Genomic DNA, 23488 nt, shown 5'->3' with positions numbered 1-23488 from the left:
TATAATATGTTAATCTTAATTATATTATTTTTTTTTATTTTTTAAACAATAAAATAGCAAATTCATTTTCCCTTTAAATTCCTAAACGAATCTCAATTAAGTTCAAAATAAAGTTTTCTATCAAATCAGTCAATAATTTTTAATTTACCAAATCGAATTTTTGACAAACAATTAATTAAAATAATATGATTTTCACTTTTTAAAAATAACAAAAATTTTGTGCTTTAAAATCTTAAATTAAAGTAGTTTTGTATTTTTGATGATTAGTTGTAATTTTTATTTTATTTAAGAGAATGAGAGAGAGAGGGAAAAAAAAAAAGGATGAGAGGTAAAATGGTAATTTTATTTTGGTAACTGAAAAACTTTATGTGGTAGATTAAGATTTTTATTTTAATAAATTAAAGTTGAGTGACTAAAATAAAATAAAAATGTAAATTAATGATAGAAAAGACTAACTTTTTCATCAAAAAGAGATTGACTTAGACAATCACAAAAATTTGTGAGATTTGGAAGATTCCAGAGAGTCAAACTGTCTAAATCATAGAAGATTATCGTATTCAGTCTCTCTTCTTCTGCGAATTCTTCTGTGAGAACTATCCTTTCCATGAACCCACAATTATCTATCTGAAGGCTCTTGAGCCGTAAAAGGCTTTTGACAAATGAAGTTGTAAATAAATACTTCAAATCCTGATATCCTATGGACTCTACATAGAGTTCCTCTAAGTTGGGGAATGAAACCTGCACATAAAATGCTTCATTTCCTAAAAATTGTTTTCTTTTAATCAAGAAATTTTACAACATGCAATTATATATGCAAGGAGCAGAATTAAACATTGCCAATTAAGTAATTATATATTCAATTAAAGGTTGAGTTTGGACAAGTAATTGTTTGAAATGAAAGAATTTTACCTTGATACATTATTTTTATTATTTATAATATAATGATCAATTTAGATATATTCTTATTTGAAATTGATGTAAATTCATTATTTAGTTTCCCTTCTCCTTTGCAAATATAAATATTTAATTATACAATTTAAAACCTAATTACCAATTTAATCCCTTAATTTAATTTTAACAAATTGGTATCGAAATTTATTAAATAATTGCAATTTTATCCTACAATCATTGTAATCATTATTGACAAAAAAAAAATCATTGTGAGCCAACTTATCAAAATAAAATTACTATTTTACCCTCTTCTCCCTTTCCTTTTTCCATTCATCTTCTTTATCTTTTTCTCTTAATCAAAATAAAAATTACTAAAAAAATTAATACTAGCTACAAAAATTTATAAAAACTGCTTTTAAAAAGCACTATTTTTTATCAAAATAATAAAGTTTAATTTTTTATATTCATAAAATTTTTAATTATTTTAAAATATTAAAATGTGTTATTATTAAAAATAAAAGTCATATTATTTTAATTTTTGTCAAAAACTAAATTCAAGTAATATTTAATTAGAAAAATTATTGATTAATTTGATTGAAAATGTGATGGTTAATGTTTAATTGTGTTTATTGATTGGGTGATTGGGGAATTTTTATTTTTTACATATATTTTTAATTAAATTATAAGTTTTTATTAACAAATATATATTTATTATTAGATATTATAATTAAATGTAAGAAATATTAAACCTCAGTTTCTTTTTTTTTGGATAATTTTTTAATGTATTATTTTTTTATTATTATAATTTTTGAATTTATTATTATAAATTTATATATTAACGGAAAATTTTAAAGAAATTTCAACTCCAATTCAGTTTTCAATAAACTTATATTACATAATTTATAAAGTTATTAGAGTTTAAGTACACAACTTAATCAAAGCCAAACACTTAATTTAATATATATATATATATGACTTACCATGAAATTTTTGAATTTAATAACTTAAATAAATTAATAATGCATTAATTATATTATTTTAAAAATAATAAAATAACAAATTCATTTTCTCTTTAAAATTTCAAACGAAGTTCAATTAAGCTCAAATTAAAGTAATCAATACTTTTTAATTTAAAATTAAATGAATCCAATTTTTGGTAAAAAAAATTAAAATAATATGATTTTTCATTTTTGAAATTAACAAAAATTTTATATTTTAAAATTTTAAAAGTGGTTTTGTATTTTGATGATTAGTTTTAATTTTTATTTTGATTAAGTGAAAGAAGAGAGAGAGAAAAAGAAGAGGCATAGAGGTCAGGTTTGTAAAATGATAATTTTATTTTGATAATTTGAAAAATCTAATATAGTAAGTTAGGTTTTTTTTAATATAAATTAAAATTGGGTGATATTATTTTTTTAAAAAAATTAAAATTAAATAACTGACTTTTTCAGAAAAATGCGAAATAAATATTTAATTATACACAATATATCATTCAATTATATATTTACCAGATTGGGTTTGGATAAGTAAATATTTGAAATGGATCCCTTCTCTGCAGAGATAAATATTTAATTATACAATTTAAAACCTAATTATCAATTTAGTCCCATAATTTAATTAGAATTTTAATAAATTTTAACAAATTGGTATCAAATTCCTCAAAGGATGGATAAAAGTTAATATTGAAAAATGCTATAATTGTATTAAAAATGGAAATGTATGGACATACCATTTTGTCAAAAAGTGGCCGTGGATTATGAACCTCATCACTCATCGACTCCTTCACTTTGATGCAAAAGCTCTTCAGCAGTGGCAGATCAATTAGTTTCAGGGAACGTAATTGACTGAACTCAGCCACTTCTATATTGTCTTCTCCTACGCCACTTTGATCGATCACAATCTCTTCCATGTTCTGGCAATATTCTACTGTCATTTCCTGAAGCTGAGATAGGTTTCTAACCATGGAGAATGAGAAGAGACTCTTCAATCTGTTGCATGTTCCGACTTTTAATATTCTTAATTTGGTGAAAGGCCCTGTTGTGAGTCGGCCATAACAAATCTTCTCTAGGCTCACCAAATTATTCAAAGACAAAGACTCCAGGATGGGAAAGACATTTAAACTAGGGACCTGCACCGTTGAATTAATAACATATTGAATGTCATCACTATTATCGATGTCAAGACGCTTTAATCGCTGAAACCCTTCCCAATCCATGTCATACAAAATGCTCTTGATCCCCTTCACATTATCTAGATATAGAACTTCTGCTTTCTTGAGCAACAAATCAACTCCATGATCCAGATGAATGTCTGTATTAAGCCGAATCCTTCGCCTTCTTGAGGATAAATACTCACAATACCAACCCCTCTTTTTTCCGATAACAATATCATACCTTTCCAACTTATTAGAGAATAAGTCTTTCGGTAACATCTTGACATCTGGAACATCTATTTCCAACGCTGTCAACCTACACAGGTTTTTTAATTCAGCAAGGCTTGCATTGTTTGAACCATAGTTATAAGGAACGTGATACTTCTGAGTCGTGGTACGGTTGCTTGGTATGCGGTACCCACTAAACAAAATATAAGATTCGTAAGGGGTAGTCTTAATTAGTATACTAATTTAATTAATAATTTGTTTAGTTGATACGTCAATTTCATTTAAGATATACTAATTATATTTATTTAATAAATAATTTATTTTTTAATTTTATTTAACATTTTATATTTATAAATTAAAATATTAATTTAATATAATAATTTTTTAATATAATAAATTAAAATATTAATTTAATATGATAATTTTTTAATATAATATACATTTTTATAAAATTCAAAGTTATTTATTTATTTTTTTAAGAAATTATTTAATTATTATTCTATTAAAATAATATGATTTTAAATAATTAATATAACAAATAGTTAATAATGATTATTTATCTAAATAATTTTAATTTTTTCTCAATAAAATATTCATTTGCACTTCAAAAATCAAGAATATACTGCCACCTAACGTACCCAACCCACTAACAAAACGTATCTCCTTTTTTTTTCTTCTTCTTCTTCTTCTTCTTCTTCATTTCTGCGACTTATCTTCTTCTTCTTCTTGTGCCTATTGCTTACACATGTGCATGCCTTTTGATTTTTCTTCTTTCTTTCTCTCTTCCTTCCTTTCTTCTTTTTATTCTCGCTGGAACCTCCATTTTGGAGAACCAGATCGCGTCCCCTAGCGTTTCGGAACGCAGATGACTCGCGATTTGGAACTCACGAACCAGATCGCGGTTCCCAGGGGGTTTGAGCGAATCTGGTAATTGAACTGTTGAGACCTTGAAGCTCCCATTGACGAAAGCCCTTGAGCATATACAGTTCTTCTAATAGGGATAAGCTTGATATGGCATTTGCTGGAATGACTTTGAGTTTGTCACAGTGGCTCAGATCTAACAATTTCAGCCGAGTTAAATGCGTTATTTCTCTCGGAAGCTCTTCTATCTTAGATCCACGAAAGCTGAGGACCTCTAATCTCTTCAGTTCACCTATGACAGATGCATCCCGCAATACACATTCATCTAAACACAAGGTAAGAAGGTTTGTTAAGTAACCAAGAGATGAAGGCAGAGACCATAAACACAACCCAGTGAAATGCACTACTTTGAGCTTTGTAATCCCTTCAAAAAATATATCAGAGATATTCAAATCAGGGCCTTTCGAATGAATAGATCCCCTTCCGAGGACAAGTAACTCTAATTTTGGGCACTCCAACCGTTGAGGAAGCTCATGGATTTCACAGGAAGGCAAAGCGATTCTGGAGCAGCTTCTGAAATCCATGTTTGGCCATTCCTTCGTTTTAACTACATCCCTGAATGTGAATGGGTGTTGAGATTTAGATGCAATATCGAGAGCATTATCCCTAACAACGTCATGCATTTTCAGAGATCCATTCCTGTCACCGTCTAATAGCAAGCAAGAGGCTTTGAGGTCTCTTACCAATTTACATACTCTGTTTCTTGCATACTCCACTGTATCTTTGCTTCTAAGTAAATTCAAACCCATACTGTACAACAGCAAGTCCCCGATTTGAATATCACTCTGAGCAATTTGAGCACAAAGCAAGAAAAAAGACTTCAGTTCTTCACTAGCCAAATGGTTGTAGCTCAACTTCAGAGTTGCGTATACTTTTGACTGAATTCCTTCATTGTCAACCTTAGATAACTCTTTCAAAGCAACATTCCATTCGTTCAAGTCCCGATTTTTCAAAGCTCCTGCAACTGTAACAATTAAGACGGGCAAACCTGCACATTTTTTTGCTACTTCAGTTGCTATAGAGCGCAAGTCCTGATTCGTAACATCACCAACCACTGTCACAAATAAACTCCTCGCCTCTGCTTCTGATAGAACTCGAAGCTCAAAACTTTCTTGGGTGCCCATGTCTCGGGACAATATATCTTCTCTTCTGGAGGTCAGAAATATTTTACATCCTTTGTGATCATTCCCAAAAGGAATTCCTAGTTTCTCCAGTTCGAGTTGTTCCCAAATATCATCCAAAATCACAAGGATCTTCTTCTCCTGCAGTAATCGTTGACGCAATCGACATGCTCTCCCTTCTTCAGTCTCCTCTTTTAATTCTAGGCCCAGCATATCTGCGATCGTCCCTTGAATTTTTCGAAGCTCCGGTGTTTCAGACACAGTCCCCATAAGTACAACATCGAATAACTTGTCTTCTATTGCTTTCCTTCGGACTTCTTTTGCTAGAGTGGTTTTTCCGACACCAACCACACCATACACTCCTATCATGTTAAATGCAGGATCCCTCAGCGCATTCATAACTTTCTCCAAGATAGAAATTCTTGAATGCAACACTTCATTATTATAGACAGATGGAGGCACTATTTGCCAAAGAGGAGGGCGGTAGGCAATTCGATCAAGATCAAATTCGCCTCAGCAACTGTTTGAGCTTTCTTCTCTACTTTCTTGCTCAGCTTGTAACGCTTCTTCAAATTGGGAATCAATCCCAAGAAACACCTTTCCCTTGCTTGTTCTTCATCGACGACGAGATCATCAGCCTCCCCAATAGCTTCGTCCACACCATAGTTACCAGATTCGCTCAAACCCCCTGGGAACCGCGATCTGGTTCGTGAGTTCCAAATCGCGAGTCATCTGCGTTCCAAAACGCTAGGGGACGCGATCTGGTTCTCCAAAATGGAGGTTCCAGCGAGAATAAAAAGAAGAAAGGAAGGAAGAGAGAAAGAAAGAAGAAAAATCAAAAGGCATGCACATGTGTAAGCAATAGGCACAAGAAGAAGAATAAGATAAGTCGCAGAAATGAAGAAGAAGAAGAAGAAGAAGGAAAAAGGAGATGCGTTTTGAAAGACCAAATTTTGTAGGTGGAAGACTTGTTAGTGGGTTGGGTACGTTAGGTGGCAATAAATTTTTTATTTTTGGAGTGTAAATGAATATTTTATTGAGAAAAAATTAAAATTATTTAGATAAATAATCATTATTAACTATTTGTTATATTAATTATTTAAAATCATATTATTTTAATATAATAATAATTAAATAATTTTTCTTAAAAAAATAAATAAATAATTTTGAATTTTATAAAAATGTATATTATATTAAAAAATTATCATATTAAATTAATATTTTAATTTATAAATATAATATGTTAAATAAAATTAAAAAATAAGTTATTTATTAAATAAATATAATTAGTATATCTTAAATCGAATTGACGTATCAACTAAACGAATTACTAATCGAATTAGCATACCGATTAAAACTACCCCTTACGAATCCTATATTTTATTTAGTGGGGTACCGCGTACCACGCACTCGTACCACGACTCGAGAGTATCACGTTCCTGGTAACTATGGTCCACACCGGTCAGCCAGTTTTGAACATTAGCATAGATCTCATCTCCTCGCCTCGTAGCTTCATCAACATGCGGCTTCAAACCATCTCTATATATATATACGGAATAGATAGCATTTTAATGACTGATTATTTATTTTTAGCATAACTTATATTTATATTATCTTTTGGACAATTCTTCATATATACAGCTTTTGAAGCTATATCTGGTGGTTGCCCTTCGGGTAGCTTTGCACATGTGTATGACTTGTATGACCTGCATTTTATTATTCTTGGGCTATCAATGTCATTATAGTGTCCAAGATGTCAGCGTTGCTGTTAGATTGCTAATATTTTTATTTGTGCACCTAAGATGCCAGCATTATCTACAAGAAACCTATTGCAAATGTAGGAAGATATTTTAGATTTTAGGATATTTCAACAATATTTTTATGGCATAAAATTTATTTTAGCTTTATTATGTGATTTGGAATAAATGATATTTATTTAGTTTACTTGTTCTAGCATAGCAAGTTGGTACTATTAAGTACCAAACCCTTGTTTGTTCCATATATGTTATTTATTTATCTGTTCATTGAGTAATTATATTCATCCTTTAATTTTAATATTTCAAATCATTTTTGCTTGTTCTAGTACTAGCAGCTCTCTTTCATTATTGTCCTTTCTTCTACTTCATTAGTTGTAGAGTTTAATAGAGGTCAGGCTAATATGTTTCATTTATATATTTTGTTTTGTTTTGAATTGTTGTACACATGTTTAGGCAGTTAGAAGCTCTATATTGTAAATATTTTCTTTTTGATCATCACTGAGATGATGATTGTATATGTATGTCTTTAGATATGTTTGACTGGAATGGAGCCATATATATTCAAATGTATTTCAGCAGGTTCCATATGTTTCATTTGTTATATTTTTAAGGGAAACTCTGTTAGTTTTTGAGGTTGCATCCGTTGTGATAGGAAGCAGGTGAGAGATAGTTGAGTTGGTCAAATTTCACATAGCCCTTCTCAATTTGATGTAAAGTGGCATCCTCCTGCATTTGCTTCCTTAAAGTGTGACTTTGATGCTGCGATGGATAAGGAGGGGGCAATATAGGATTTGGCTGGCTCTTGCAGCACTCTTAATGCCATTTCTTGGGTGGAAAGATGAAGAATCGGGAGGGTTTGATACTTGTGGAAACCGCTGAAGCTCTTTCTGCCACGGAGGCTCTAAGTAGGCTAAAGTTCAAGAGTATCAGTGTATGGTTCTTGAAACAGATTCCGCAGTGCTTTACTATGCTGTTAATGGTTCAAGCTTAGGTGGTTCTTACTTTGGTAGGGTAGTTGATGATGTTAAAGCTCTAATCAACACTTGGAGAGTAGAGAGTAAAGGCATCGTGGAGGCTGGAGCAATAGGAGGTGACAGGCGAGTCTTCTTTAGGTCTAGGCTGCTGCCTTGACTCTACTGCGACGTCATGGGTGTAAATGAGAGAATAGATTCTGACTAGCCTTTATAACCTTCGCTTGGCTCCAATCGACCACGAGTAGTCCTCTACCCCTAATTAATTAATAGCAAAGATTAATCTTTGCTATTATTCTTTTAATAAAATGATTGTCATTATCCTCAATTAATTTCATCATTTTGCTTGCTTTTAATTGGATTTATTATTATTATTATTATTATTATTATTATTATTATTATTATTATTTATTGTGCATTACGGAAGCATGTAAACTGCAAAGAAACAAAGCAAACATACAAAACACCAATATTTACGTGGTTCACCCTCTCAACATAGGGCTACATCCACGGATATGCCATCTTCCACTATCATCAGCAATGAATCATCAATTACAAGCTCAAACTATACTACCCATCAACCCAATTACACCCAAGAGAATCCATACAACATCAAACTACTCATAGTAAATATATTAGTTAGTCCCTCTCAGTCCTCTAGACATAACCCAATATATTTACTATTACAACACCACACCACATCAAACTGCTCATAGTAAATATATTAGTTAGTCCCTCTCAGTCCTCTAGACATAACCCAATATATTTACTATTATAACACCACACCACAAAGGGTGTCTTCACCTATGTGGACAAGAGCCCTCTCACCAATGGACAAGAATTTCTTCCTCTTGAATTCTATGTACTTACTCCACTTTAGGCCGAAGCCTCTCTCCACTGCAATGGGCAAGTGCCCCTCATCAATGGGCATAGCCAAATTCTTAACAATTGGCAAAGCCCCTCTCTACAATGGGTGACAGCCTCACTCCATGGACTTAAAGTCATTCTCTTCAATGGGCAAAAGCCACTCTCTTCAACGGACAAAAGCCACTCTCTTCAATGGGTAAAAGTCAAATAAATTCCCTCAATACTTATATGATTAGGAGTCAAACTCAATTTAGGAAACACTAAAATAAGAGTTCTACTCATTATAGGAAATATTTATCCATTCTATTGAGAAATATTTCTCCCACTCAAATTAGAAAAAGATCTCTCTTCAAATTCCATTAGGATTTTGAGTCATAATTTTAACATTATTATTATTATTATTTGACTTCCTTTATTTTTGTAGTGTGTGAGAGATATAGTTTTGTTTCTTGGAAGCAAAAGTTGCGGAGTTGATTCATCCCCAAACAAATGACCTGGAATTTCCCTTTGCTTTGCTTGGTGTTCTCACAGGAGGACAATATGCAATTTTCTGCCCCTGAGACAACATGCATGTGGTCTTCCAACCTGTGGCCTTAGTTGTCAATTTTTTGTTTTAAGCCCTGGTTCTGCCCCTGAGACATTTCATTATGTTTTCTATTTTCTGTTCTTTTCATTGCTGTTTTCTATATAAAAAAAAAAAAGGTTATGTTTCTGTTCTTTGTGAGTCTTAGCAAACCTATCATCAGTATCTCTTATCTGCAGAATTGTTGGCATTCTAATTTCTAACTGCTACCCAAAGCTAGCACATAAGTGTGTTAATTCTAGTCTCCCACTCCAAAAGAAAGAGAAATTATGAATCATGAATTGGGAAAATTTAGATTGCAATTATAAAACTAAAGCTGCAATAATTTCATGAATTTGTCATCATGAAAACAAAACCAAAAGGTAATACAGTTAACTGTGAAAGTAATTTTTAGTGTTTCGCAGCTTCTAAAATTCAATACTATGCTCAAATTCATACCCTTACACAGTAGATATTTATTAGTTGAATTGTCTTCTATCCAGGATGTGAACTTCAACAACATAAAAAGAAGAAGAAGAAGAAGAAGAATTAAAAGCTCAAATGAAAACCATATCTACTACAAAGTGAAAAACAATGAAAACCACTCGGAAAAATCCCAAGAACATCAGCCAAATGAAATATGGTTTTAGTAATTTCTTCAATAGAAAGTGACTATGCCATTTTCCCCATAGGGACATTTAGAAAGTTTCACTTTCTCAATGCTATTTAAATCCATCCTGAAAAAGCCATAATGCTGCATTAGTTAAAGAAGAAATAAAATTACTCAAACTGACATTGTAAGAAAAATTTTAGTGGATACATACATACCATTTCCATATACAACTGTTTTGTGGTGGCATTGAGGTTTCCCTTCCAAAGCCAATTCCCAAAATGTCAGTTGTACATGTTGAAGCTTTGGTATGCTTAATGCTTTTACATTTACTTCTAAGAAAGATGAGAATTTAGAAAGTTTCACTTTTACAGTTACAGCAAAAGCTTATGAGGCTTGCTAAATGAATGAGTTCCAAAGTTTTCAATTTGTTGAATTCAATCTCTTCTGCTGTTCCATGTTCTTCATCTGCTACAATTTCTATCAACAGCTTGCAACACTTAATCTGTAAATAGCAATTGATAGTTAACAAATTTAACACTAGCAAGCAATCAAGTTGTAGAAACTCAGAAACAAAGTCTATCTGGAGTATGCGCTGAGAACAAGTATGAGCTCAAAGGAAACCACTATGATATAAGAGAATAGATCGAAGGATTAAAGGCTTCTTACTTCATTGAAAATCTGCCTCTTTGTTCCAGATTTGCAAAAATGAAAGATGGCTTCAATTTTCCTCATCATTCTGGACATTTTTTATTTTCAGGGACAACATAAAGTAAGAATGCTATGATAGATGCCCCTCATATAAAATTGACAAGGCACGTCCACTATCGATTATTGAAAAGTCATACAAGCATAAACAACAAATTCCAACTAATTTCGCACATGACTAAGTTAATTTGGTTGTTTGCACATCAAAAACTAGTCAAGTTACTAAATGCAATCACACAATTTATGATATGTAACGGATAGAATTTTATGAACTGACCTTGCCACTGAAAATGGGTACAGTAGGAGCATCAAAACATCTCTTGCAAGGTTCTTTGCTTCCCTCAACAATCACACCTGAGGAATTTTTAATTGAAAATGTCTCCATCTTTGGACAGTCAATTATCTCAATTTTTTTCAATGATGGACAATTCAAAACATCACTTCCCGAATAAAAGCTTACTAAACTAGGCAAATACTCAAGAATGATGGAGTTTAATGAAGGGAATATGGTCTTATCCCTTGCTCCTTCCTCTTCCCCTTCTTTATTGATGATTTCCTCCAACGAACTACATCCCTTTATTTCTATGCACTCAAGTTTCACAAGCTCCAAAGCCATGGGAAGAGTAAATATATTACCTAAACTGCTACAATTATGAACCTTCAGCAGTCTTAGGTTTTTAAAATCTAAAATTCCTCGAGGATCCTTGCTCCATAGACGCCTCAACTTTGGTAGATCAATTAAATGCAATTCCTGTAACCACAACACCAACTCATCATGCCCTTCAACAGCATTCATCCCTTCCAAATCAAATATTTCTTCTAGTGAGCTGCATTTTTCTACAATCAGCACCACCAAACGGTTCAAGAACTGGAGTTGATTTGATGATAAGGCTTTCGAGAAATACTCACAATTGTCCACCACCAATACACTTAACCCGTCTGGGAGCTTCAAAGGAAGTTGGGTGTGCCATTTTTCCTTTATGTGGGGAAATTTAGAGAGTATAAATTTCTCAATGCCATTAAATCCATCCTGAAAAAACAAAAATGTTGCATTAGTTAAAGAAGAAATAAAATTACTCTTAAACTGGAATTTTAATAAAAATTAGAAGGATGCTTACCATTTCCGTATACAACTGTCGTATGGTGGTATTAAGGTCGCCCTCCCAAAGCCATTTCTGAAAATGAATTTCTCTCAATTGTACACACTGCAGCTTTGGTGTGCTCAACACTCCAGCAGAGAATGTCCTCATGCTGGGGCATCTTTCCACAGTTACTACTTCCAAACATGGGAATTTGAATGTAAAACCACCGAAGTAAAAGCTTGTGAGGCTTTCTAAATCAATGAGCTGCAAAGTTTTCAATTTGCCGAATTCGATCTCTTCTGGTGTTCCATTTTGTTCATCGACTACTATTTCGGTCAACATTTCGCAAGCTCTAATCTCCATTGTCACAAGTTGCACCATACTTTTGGCTGCTGATGGTGTTACCAAATGTTTCAATACTTTGCAAGATTCAACTTTTAGAGTAGTTAGGTTTTGGAAAGAGGCAGAGGATGGTGCTAAACTGACCAAATTATAACAATGAAATACATTCATAGTCTGGAGATTTTGAAGAACAAGGTCCATTTGGGGGTGTGGCTGCCAGATATGCTTTAGATCATGAAGGTCCAACAAATTCAATTTTCTTATCTTTGGTAGCATAGCGCCACCATAATCTTCGCATTGGAATACAAACTCTTGGAGAGAAGAATCTTTGACATATACAATTTCCAGATTGGGTAACCTTTGAAGGAATCCAAAAAGAGCAACACTTGATTTCCCTCGAATATAGCTCAGTTCAACAGATTTTACTTTGGAAAGGAAACCTTTTGGCAATTGGCATTGCAAAATCATCTCAATCATCTGACCATCTAATGACAACAGCTCCAAATTGGGGAAAACCTATGCAAAAGCAAATTGATTATCTCACAGGCCATGAATTGATGATGGTATTAAAGAATAGTATATAGACATAAAAGATTTTCCATTTTCTATTTCTGATGTATTACAGGCAGATTTTCTCAGCTAATCTTAATGAATTTCTTGTTACTTCTTAAAAATGAAATGATTTAAACCAACAGAAGGGAAATTATAACATGCAATAAAATCCACAGCAGGGAAATGACGTCAAGACCATTGACTTTAAAACAACTTTTTTCTCAAGTATAAATTTGAAATTAATATAATGGCAGTCAAGTTTAATTTTCATTCTATTATTTTGAATTTATTTTATTTTAGTGATTAATATTAAAAAGTATTTTTGCATTTTATAATATATAGTTACTAAATGAATTAAATTATTTATTCTAAAAATTATTCTAAATTCTTATTCATGTAATTTAAAAGTAAATTACTATTTAGTCTATAAAATTAGATAAAATTAAACTTTTTTAAACTTATAAATTCTCTTATAAATTCTTATTCATGTAATTTAAAAGAAAATTACTATTTAGTCTATAAAATTAAATAAAATTAAACTTTTTTTAAACTTTTTAAAAGTTATAAATTCTCTTATAAATTCTTATTCACTTATAAATTCTCTCTATTTTTTAAAACTTTTTCATTAATTAAAGCAATCAAACATTTAAAACATTGTAAAATTTCACAATTATTTTTTATTAATATTTTTTTTTTCAGAAGAATGCTTTTGAAAATTCATTTTCAAATAAAGAACTTTTCTAAAAAAGATATCAAAAAAATTTTTGTCAACAAAATGTTTTTCATAAAAAAATTTCAAAGAAAACATTGTTTGTTTAAAAAAAAAGATTTAAATAGAAAAATTTATAAATACTAAAAAAAAGAAAATTTTTTCCAGAATTTATTTTTTAAAAATTTTTTTACTTGAAAATAATTTTTTTCTAAAATTTTATTTTTGAAATATTTTTTCTTAAAAAAACTTTTAAACTAGTGTGTTATTATGGCCTATACCTTTTATATAGTGTAATTATAGTTTTTTTTTTTTCTTTATTTAAAGGAAGTACCTACTTTTTCAATGAATGTCGTTTAAAGAATAAGAGGATTGTACCTTTTTCTCCAAGTGTAATGGTTGTTGGATAGTGATGTGATGTTGTTCCTCTCCATGTTGTCCCTGTAAACTAAATAAATCTGAACAAAACTCCATTCCATTTCCACAATCATGCATCTTCAAATCTTTTAACCTTGGAAATTCCAAGCTATGTATTCCTGGATAAAATCTTCTGATATCTTGTAGATTTCTGAGATTCAAGGAGAGCAGTTTTGCACCTTCTACCTTTGCAACAATTGTCTCCACCCCACAATAGTATACAGTAAGCTTTTCAAGTAGTAAAAGGTTTTGTGCTACGGAAGCAGGAAAAAGATTTTTCAAATTTTTCAGAAAATGAATTTCCATAGACCTTAAATTCAAATCTATTGCAAAACTTTCTTCTTCAGTATTGAATTCTGGGAGTTGATATATCTCTTCTAGTGAATCACACTCCGTTAAATTTAACTGCTCCAATTTCTGGAATCTTCTTAAGTCATTTGATGGAAAAAGAGTGTGCAAGTTTTCACAATAGTTTACTGTCATTGATTTTAGCATGCAAAAGGAACCTCTAGCGAGTTGGTTGTGCCATATCCTTTCCAAGTTACTCATCATACTTATTGACAGATGCTCCAAGCTCGAAAATGCAACCTGCAATTTTGTTCCAAATTTATTAATAATGTGGCACTCCATGAAAATTTGAGTAAATTATAGTAGTAGTCATGTAATTTTGAGGATATTTCATTTTAATCACTCAATTTTAATTTATTAAAATAACATCATTCAACTTTAACATATTTAAAATCTAAAACTATATTTAAAAAATAATTATTTTACAGAATAAGATTAAGAAAATTTTAATTTTTGTCAAAATAATATTTTAATTTTATTTCATAAAATTTTTAGTTATTTTAAAATATTAAAATTTGTTGATATTAAAAATAAAAATCACATTATTTTAATTTTTGTCAAAAGCTAGATTCAATTAATATTAAATTAAATTTATTGATTAATTTTATTGAAAACGTGATGTTTAATATTTAATTATGTTTATTGATTTGTTGATGCCTCGGCATCAATGAAGCCATCGATGAGCCTGATTGGGCCTTTTTCATTTTTTACATATATGTTTAAATTAAATTATAGGTTTTTATTTATGAATATATTTATTAGCAGATAATGTAATTAAATTTAAGAAATACAAACATCAGTTTGTATTTTTTTTAAGAAATTTATTTTTATAATTTATAATTTTTTATTATTTCAATTTTTTGAATTGATTATTATAAATTTATATATTAATAGGAAACTTTAAAGAAATTTCAACTCCAATTCAGTTTTCTAAATACTTGTATTACATAATTTATAAACTTATTAGAGTTTAAATACACAACTTATTCAAAGCCAAACACTAAAAATAAATAAATAAATAAATAAATAAATAATAAAAAATCAACCTATGAAAATGAATAAACGTGAAATTTTCGTATTTAATAACATAAACAAATTAATATAATACGTTAATCTTAATTATATTATTTTTTATTTTTTTAACAATAAAATAGCAAATTCATTTTCCCTTTAAATTCCTAAACAAATCTCAATTAAGTTCAAAATAAAGTTTTCTATCAAATTAGTCAATAATTTTTAATTTACCAAATCGAATTTTTGACAAACAATTAAAATAATATGATTTTCATTTTTTAAAAATAACAAAAATTTTGTGCTTTAAAATCTTAAATTAAAATAGTTTTGTATTTTTGATGATTAGTTGTAATTTTTATTTTGATAAAGAGAATGAGAGAGAGAGGGAAAAAAAAAAGAATGCGAGGTAAAATGGTAATTTTATTTTGGTAACTGAAAAACTTTATATGGTAGATTAAGATTTTTATTTTAATAAATTAAAGTTGAGTGACTAAAATAAAATAAATTCAAAATTAATTGATATATGTGTGTGTGTTAGATTATGAATAAAAAATGCAAATTAATGATAGAAAAGACTAACCTTTTCATCAAAAAGAGATTGACTTAGCAGATTTGAGACAAAAGTCTTAATCGCAGGGCAACATTTTATCTCTAGACGGGTGAGAGAGCAAAATTCAATGAAATGCCCATCGCAAAAACTTGTGAGATTTGAAAGATTCCAAAGAGTCAAATTTTCTAAATCAGAGAAAATTATCTTATCTAGTCTCTCTTCTTCTGCGAATTCTTCTGTGAGAACTATCCTCTCTATGAACCCACAATTATCTATCTGAAGGCTCTTGAGCCGTAAAAGGCTTTTGACAAATGAAGTTGTAAATAAATACTTCAAATCCTGACATCCTGTGGACTCTACATAGAATTTCTCCAAGTTGGGGAATGAAATCTGCACATAAAATGCTTCATTTCATAAAAATTGTTTTCTTTTAATCAAGAAATTTTACAACATACAATTATATATGCAAGGAGCAGAATTAAACATTGCCAATTAAGTAATTATATATTCAATTAATGGTTGAGTTTGGATAAGTAATTATTTGAAATGAAAGAATTTTATCTTGATACATTATTTTCATTATTTATAGTATAATGATCAATTTAGATATATTCTTATTTGAAATGGATGTAAATTCATTATTTAGTTTCCCTTCTCCTTTGCAAACATAAATATTTAATTATACAATTTAAAACCTAATTACCAATTTAATCCCTTAATTTAATTTTATTAAATTTTAACAAAATGGTATCGATATCTATTAAATGATTGCAATTTTATCCTACAATCATTGTAATCATTAAATTTATAAGCCAACTTATTAAAATAAAATTACTATTTTATCCTCTGTCGCCGTTTTCTTTTTTCATTCATCTCCTTTATCTTTTTCTCTTAATCAAAATAAAAAATTACTAAAAAAAAATTAATACTAACTACCAAAATTTATAAAAACTGCTTTTTTTTAAGAAAATTTTAATTTTTTTATCAAAATAATAAAGTTTAAGTTTTTATATTCATAAAATTTTTAATTATATTAAAATATTAAAATGTGTTATTATTAAAAATAAAAGTCATATTACTTTAATTTTGTCAAAAAATAAATTCAATTAATATTAAATTAAAAAAAAATATTTTAATTTGATTGAAAAATGTGATGCTTAATGTTTAATTATGTTTATTGATTGGTTGTTGCCTTTGCACCGACGAAGCCTTCGGATGAGGACTTTTCCATTTTTTACATATATTTTTAATTAAATTATATGTTTTTATTAGTAATAATATATTTATTATTAGATAATATAATATAATTTAAGAAATATTAAACCTCAGTTTCTATTTTTTAATTTTTTTTAATTTATCATTTTTTATTATTATAATTTTTTGAATTGATTAGTATAAATTTATATATTAATGGGAAATTTTAAAGAAATTTCAACTCCAATTCAGTTTTCTATATACTTGTCTTACATAATTTATAAAGTTATTTAAGTACACAACTTAATTAAAGCCAAACACTAAAAAAAATAATAATAAATATCGACCTATAACTTAAACAAATTAATAAATATGTTAATCCTAATTTTTTTTTAAATAATAAAATAGCAAATTCATTTTTCCATTAAATTTCTAAACGAATCTCAATTCAGTTTAAATTAAAGTTTTCCATCAAATTAGTCAATCATTTTTAATTTATCATTAATTCAATCATATTTTTGACAGACAATTAAAATAATATGATTTTCATTTTTTAAAAATAAAAAAAAATTTACGCTTTAAAATATTAAATTAAAGTAGTTTTGTTTTTTTGATGATTAGTTGTAATTTTTATTTTGATTAAGAGAATGAGAGAGAGAGGAAAAAAAAGGATGGGAGGTAAAATGGAAATTTTATTTTGGCAACTGAAAAACTTTATATGGTAGATTAAGATTTTTATTTTAATAAATTAAAGTTGAGTGATTAAAATAAAATAAATTTAAAATTAATTGATATATGTGTGTTTTAGAATGTGAATAAAAAATGCAAATTAATGATAGAAAAGACTAACCTTTTCATCAAAAAGAGATTGACTTAGACGATCACAAAAACTTTTGAGATTTGAAAGATTCCGGAGAGTCAAATTTTTTAAATCAGAGAAGATTATCTTATCCAGTCTCTCTTCTTCTGCGAATTCTTCTGTGAGAACTATCCTTTCCATGAACTCACAATTTTCTATCTGAAGTCTCTTGAGCCGTAAAAGGCCTTTGACAAATGAAGTTGTAAATAAATACTTCAAATCCTGACATCCTATGGACTCTACAGAGAGTTTCTCCAAGTTAGGGAATGAAACCTGCACATAAAATGCTTCATTTCATAAAAATTATTTTCTTTTAATCAAGAAATTTTACAACATGCAATTATATATGCAAGGAGCAGAATTAAACATTACCATTTAAGTCATTATATATTCAATTAAAGGTTGGGTTTGGATAAGTAATTATTTGAAATGAAAGAATTTTACCTTGATACATTGTTTTTATTATTTATAATATAATGATCAATTTAGATATATTCTTATTTGAAATTGATATAAATTCATTATTTAGTTAACCTTCTCCTTTGCAAATATAAATATTTAATTATACAATTTAAAACCTAATTACCAATTTAATCCCTTAATTTAATTTTAACAAATTAGTATCGAAATTTATTAAATAATTACAATTTTATCCTACAATCATTGTAATCATTATTGACCCAAAAAAAAAAAATCATTGTGAGCCAACTTATCAAAATAAAATTACTATTTTACCCTCTTTCCGCTTTTCATTTTCCATTCATCTCCTTTATCTTTTTCTCTTAATCAAAATAAAAATTACTAAAAAAATTAATACTAGCTACAAAAATTTATAAAAACTACTTTTAAAAAACACAATTTTTTATCAAAATAATAAAGTTTAATTTTTTATATTCATAAAATTTTTAATTATTTTAAAATATTAAAATGTGTTATTATTAAAAATAAAAGTCATATTATTTTAATTTTTGTCAAAAACTAAATTCGAGTAATATTTAATTAGAAAAATTATTGATTAATTTGATTGAAAATGTGATGGTTAATGTTTAATTGTGTTTATTGATTGGGTGATTGGGGAATTTTTATTTTTTTGCATATATTTTTAATTAAATTATAACTTTTTATGAACAAATATATATTTATTATTAGATATTATAATTAAATGCAAGAAATATTAAACCTCAGTTTCTTTTTTTTTTGGATAATTTTTTAATGTATTATTTTTTATTATTATAATTTTTGAATTTATTATTATAAATTTATATATTAACGGAAAATTTTAAAGAAATTTCAACTCCAATTCAGTTTTCAATAAACTTATATTACATAATTTATAAAGTTATTAGAGTTTAAGTACACAACTTAATCAAAGCCAAACACTTAAAATAATATATATATATATATATATATATATATATATATATATATATATATATATATATGACTTTACCATGAAATTTTTGAATTTAATAACTTAAATAAATTAATAATGCATTAATTATATTATTTTAAAAATAATAAAATAACAAATTCATTTTCTCTTTAAATTTTTAAACGAAGTTCAGTTAAGCTTATATTAAAGTAATCAATACTTTTTAATTTAACATTAACTGAATCCAATTTTTGGTAGAAGAAATTAAAATAATATGATTTTTCATTTTTAAAATAACAAAAATTTTATATTTTAAAATTTTAAAAGTACTATTTTGATGATTAGTTTTAATTTTTATTTTGATTAAGAGAAAGAAGAGAGAGAGAAAAGGAAGAGGGATAGAGGTCAGGTTTGTAAAATGATAATTTTATTTTAAATTAAAATTAAAATGATAATTTTATAGTAAAATGATAAAAGGTTAGGTTTTTTTTAATATAAATTAAAATTGAGTGATATTATTTTAAAAAATTAAAATTCAATAACTGACTTTTTCAAAAAAATGCAAAATATATATTTAATTATATACGATATATCATTGAATTATATATTTATCAACAGATAATGGTTGGGTTTGGATAAGTAATTATTTGAAATGGATGAAAAATTATGATTTAGTTTTCCTTCTTCTTTGCAAATATAAATATTTAATTATACAAATTGAAACCTAATTATCAATTTAGTCTCATAATTTAATTAGAATTTTAATAAATTTTAACAAATTGGCATCAAATTCCTCAAAATGCTAGAATAGTATTAAAAATAAAAATTTATGGACATACCATTTTTTCGAAAAGTGGCCGTGGATTATGAACGTCACCCTCTAACACAATTTCATTGGATCCTCCATCATCACTCGTCGACTCCTTCACTTTCAAGCAAAAGCTTTTGAGCGCTGGGAGACCTTGTAGTGTCAGGGAACGTAATTGACTGAACTCAGCCACTTCTATATTGTCTTCTCCTACGCCACTTTGATCGATCACAATCTCTTCCATGTTCTGGCAATATTCTACTGTCATTTCCTGAAGCTGAGATAGGTTTCTAACCATGGAGAATGAGAAGAGACTCTTCAATCTGTTGCATTTTCCGACTTTTAATATTCTTAATTTGGTGAAAGGCCCTGTTGTGAGTCGGCCATAACAAATCTTCTCTAGGCTCACCAACTTATTCAAAGACAAAGACTCCAGGATGGGAAAGACATTTAAACTAGGGACCTGCACCGTTGAATTAATAACATATTGAATGTCATCACTACTTTTGATGTCAAGATGCTTTAATTGCGGAAACCCTTCCCAATCCATGTCATACAAAATGCTCTTGATCCCCTTCACATTATGTAGATATAGAACTTCTGCTTTCTTGAGCAACAAAGCAACTCCATGATCCAGATGAATGTCTGTATTAAGCCGAATCCTCAGCCTTCTTGAGGATAAATACTCATCATACCAATGCCTCTTTTTTCCGATAACAATATCATACCTTTCCAACTTATTAGAGAATAAGTCTTTCGGTAACATCTTGACATCTGGAACATCTATTTCCAACGTTGTCAACCTAGACAGGTTTTTCAATTCAGCAAGGCTTGCATTGTTTGAACTGCTGAGACCTTGAAGCTCCCATTGACCAAAGCTCTTCAGCATATACAGTTCTTCTAATAGGGATAACCTTGATATGACATTCGCCGGAATGACTTTGAGTTTGTCACAGTCGCTCAGATCTAACAATTTCAGCCGAGTTAAATGCGCTATTTCTCTTGGCAGCTCTTCTATCATAGATCTACGAAAGCTGAGGACCTCTAATCTCTTCAGTTCACCTATCACAGATGCATCCCGCAATACACATTTATCTAAACACAAAGTAAGAAGGTTTGTTAAGTAACCAAGAGATGGAGGCAGGGACCATAAACACATCCCAGTGAAATGCAGTACTTTAAGCTTTGTAATCCCTTCAAAAAATATATCAGAGATATTCAAATCAGGGCCTTTCGAATGAATAGATCCCCTTCCGAGGACAAGTAACTCTAATTTTGGGCACTCCAACCGTTCAGGAAGCTCATGGATTTCACAGGAAGGCAAAGCGATTCTGGAGCAGCTTCTGAAATCCCTGTTTGGCCATTCTTTTGTTTCAACTACATCTCTGAATGTGAATGGGTGTTGAGATTTAGATGCAATATCGAGAGCAGTATCCCTAACAACGTCATGCATTTTCAGAGATCCATTCCTGTCACCTTCTAATAGCAAGCAAGAGGCTTTGAGGTCTCTTACCAATTTATATACTCTGTTTCTTGCATACTCCACTGTATCTTTGCTTCTAAGCAAATCCAAACCCATACTGTACAACAGCAAGTCCCCGATTTGAATATCACTCTGAGCAATTTGAGCACAAAGCAAGAAAAAAGACTTCAGTTCTTCACTAGCCAAATGGTTGTAGCTCAACTTCAGAGTTGCGTATACTTTTGACTGAATTCCTTCATTGTCAACCTTAGATAACTCTTTCAAAGCAACATTCCATTCGTTCAAGTCCCGATTTTTCAAAGCTCCTGCAACTGTAACAATTAAGACGGGCAAACCTGCACATTTTTTTGCTACTTCAGTTGCTATAGAGCGCAAGTCCTGATTCGTAACATCACCAACCACTGTCACAAATAAACTCCACGCCTCTGCTTCTGATAGAACTCGAAGCTCAAAACTTTCTTGGGTGCCCATGTCTCGGGACAATATATCTTCTCTTCTGGAGGTCAGAAATATTTTACATCCTTTGTGATCATTTCCAAAGGGAATTCCTACTTTCTCCGGTTCGAGTTGTTCCCAAATATCATCCAAAATCACGAGGATCTTCTTCTCCTGCAGTAATCGTTGACGCAATCGACATGCTCTCCCTTTTTCAGTCTCCTCTTTTAATTCTAGGCACAGCATATCTGCGATCGTCCCTTGAATTTTTCGAAGCTCCGGTGTTTCAGACACAGTACCCATAAGTACAACATCGAATAACTTGTCTTCTGTTGCTTTCCTTTGGACTTCTTTTGCTAGAGTGGTTTTTCCGACACCACCCACACCATACACTCCTATCATGTTAAATGCAGGATCCCTCAGCGCATTCATAACTTTCTCCAAAATAGAAATTCTTGAATGCAACACTTCATTATTATAGACAGATGGAGGCACTATTTGCCAAAGAGGAGGGCGGTAGGAAATTCGATCAAGATCAAATTCGCCTTTCTCCCGAAGCTCAGCAACTGTTTGAGCTTTCTTCTCTACTTTCTTGCTCAGCTTGTAACGCTTCTTCAAATTGGGAATCAATCCCAAGAAACACCTTTCCCTTGCTTGTTCTTCATCGACGACGAGATCATCAGCCTCCCCAATAGCTTCGTCCACACTGGTCAGCCAGTTTTGAACATTAGCATAGATCTCATCTCCTCGCCTCGTAGCTTCATCAACATGCGGCTTCAAACCATCTCTCTGATTTTTTAGGTTCTCAACCTGATTCTTCAGTTTTTCAACCTTGCTTCCGCAGTTGAAAGCGTAACTGAGGTGTCGCTTGACGGGGACGAAAGTGTACTCGACAATCATCGGAACAATAGCAAGAATGGTATCCAGGGCCATTTCCTATTTTGTTTCTTTCTTTTTTTGTGGTGGGTAACAACAGATGCAAGCAGCAAGAACAGTGAATACAACAAATTGTAAGCAGAAAAGGGGAGAAAAAAGAAAGTGCAACGAAATTCAAGGATAGATGAGAAGGGCAACAGAGCTAGAGAATTTTTCGAAATCAAGAACACAGAATTCAAAGGAAAGTGAATGCTATTTGACGCATGAGCAGCCGAAAGAAAGAAGGTAACAGATGGAGAGAAAAGGTTGTGCATATGCCGTGGCCAAATAGTAGAGGAACCAATCATGCTTTGTCGTTGTCCAATTATTATATATTTTTTTCTAATTACAAAAAGTAAAAAATAATTTAAAAAAGTTTGTCTGTAACTCTAACCATTTATTTTTCTTTATAGCCATTTATGATTTAATCTAATGTAATGACTTTGGATTTCTATAATTTGAAAAAATATATATTAACATTTTTTAATTTTAAAATTTATGAATACTTTGAGAAAATTAATTTGATAATGATTGAATTGCATTATAAGAGAATATTTTAAAATTGAAAACTTAATTTTAATGTTGAATTATTCAAGAAATAATTATTTGCAAGAATTTTT

General features: G+C 29.6%; 2 protein-coding genes across 3 annotated transcripts; both read right to left on the bottom strand.

The window, feature by feature from the left end:
* Positions 1-435: 435 nt before the first annotated feature.
* Positions 436-23152, bottom strand: LOC131172984 (probable disease resistance protein At4g27220). The gene is made up of 3 exons (XM_058134620.1): positions 20067-23152; positions 15833-16192; positions 436-738 (listed from the first exon to the last, which is right to left on the bottom strand). Exons 1-3 carry the CDS (start codon positions 22884-22886, stop codon positions 436-438), a joined length of 3483 nt encoding a protein of 1160 aa, XP_057990603.1. The 5' UTR covers positions 22887-23152.
* On the bottom strand, positions 9897-14060 carry LOC110633133 (putative disease resistance protein At3g14460). Of its 2 annotated transcripts, XM_058135828.1 has the most exons (6): positions 13852-14060; positions 11907-12728; positions 11066-11818; positions 10750-10819; positions 10299-10585; positions 9897-10207 (listed from the first exon to the last, which is right to left on the bottom strand). In XM_058135828.1, the coding sequence occupies exons 1-4, from the start codon at positions 13966-13968 to the stop codon at positions 10802-10804; spliced, it is 1710 nt and encodes a 569-aa protein (XP_057991811.1). In that variant the 5' UTR covers positions 13969-14060; the 3' UTR covers positions 9897-10207; positions 10299-10585; positions 10750-10801. The 2 variants fall into 2 exon arrangements, with proteins under 2 accessions (XP_057991811.1, XP_057991810.1); XM_058135827.1 differs by lacking the exon at positions 9897-10207 and having other exon boundaries at positions 10234-10585.
* Positions 23153-23488: the final 336 nt, after the last annotated feature.

The sequence above is a fragment of the Hevea brasiliensis genome, chromosome 14 (genome assembly GCF_030052815.1).
Source record: "Hevea brasiliensis isolate MT/VB/25A 57/8 chromosome 14, ASM3005281v1, whole genome shotgun sequence".
NCBI lineage: Eukaryota > Viridiplantae > Streptophyta > Magnoliopsida > Malpighiales > Euphorbiaceae > Hevea > Hevea brasiliensis.
The sequence above is the reverse complement of the archived record's forward strand: the minus strand, read 5'-3'. Positions and strand labels throughout refer to the sequence as shown.

Coding starts and splice junctions, on each gene's coding strand:
- LOC131172984 (XM_058134620.1), bottom strand. CDS start 22,886: ATGGCCCTGGATACCATTCTTGCTATTGTTCCGATGATTGTCGAGTAC. Junction 16,193..20,066: donor GGCCACTTTTCGAAAAAATG/GTATGTCCATAA, acceptor TTTTATGTGCAG/ATTTCATTCCCCAACTTGGA. Junction 739..15,832: donor AATCTCTTTTTGATGAAAAG/GTTAGTCTTTTC, acceptor TTTTATGTGCAG/GTTTCATTCCCCAACTTAGA.
- LOC110633133 (XM_058135828.1), bottom strand. CDS start 13,968: ATGCATGATTGTGGAAATGGAATGGAGTTTTGTTCAGATTTATTTAGT. Junction 12,729..13,851: donor CATTACACTTGGAGAAAAAG/GTACAATCCTCT, acceptor GCTTTTGCATAG/GTTTTCCCCAATTTGGAGCT. Junction 11,819..11,906: donor GACAGTTGTATACGGAAATG/GTAAGCATCCTT, acceptor TTGTTTTTTCAG/GATGGATTTAATGGCATTGA.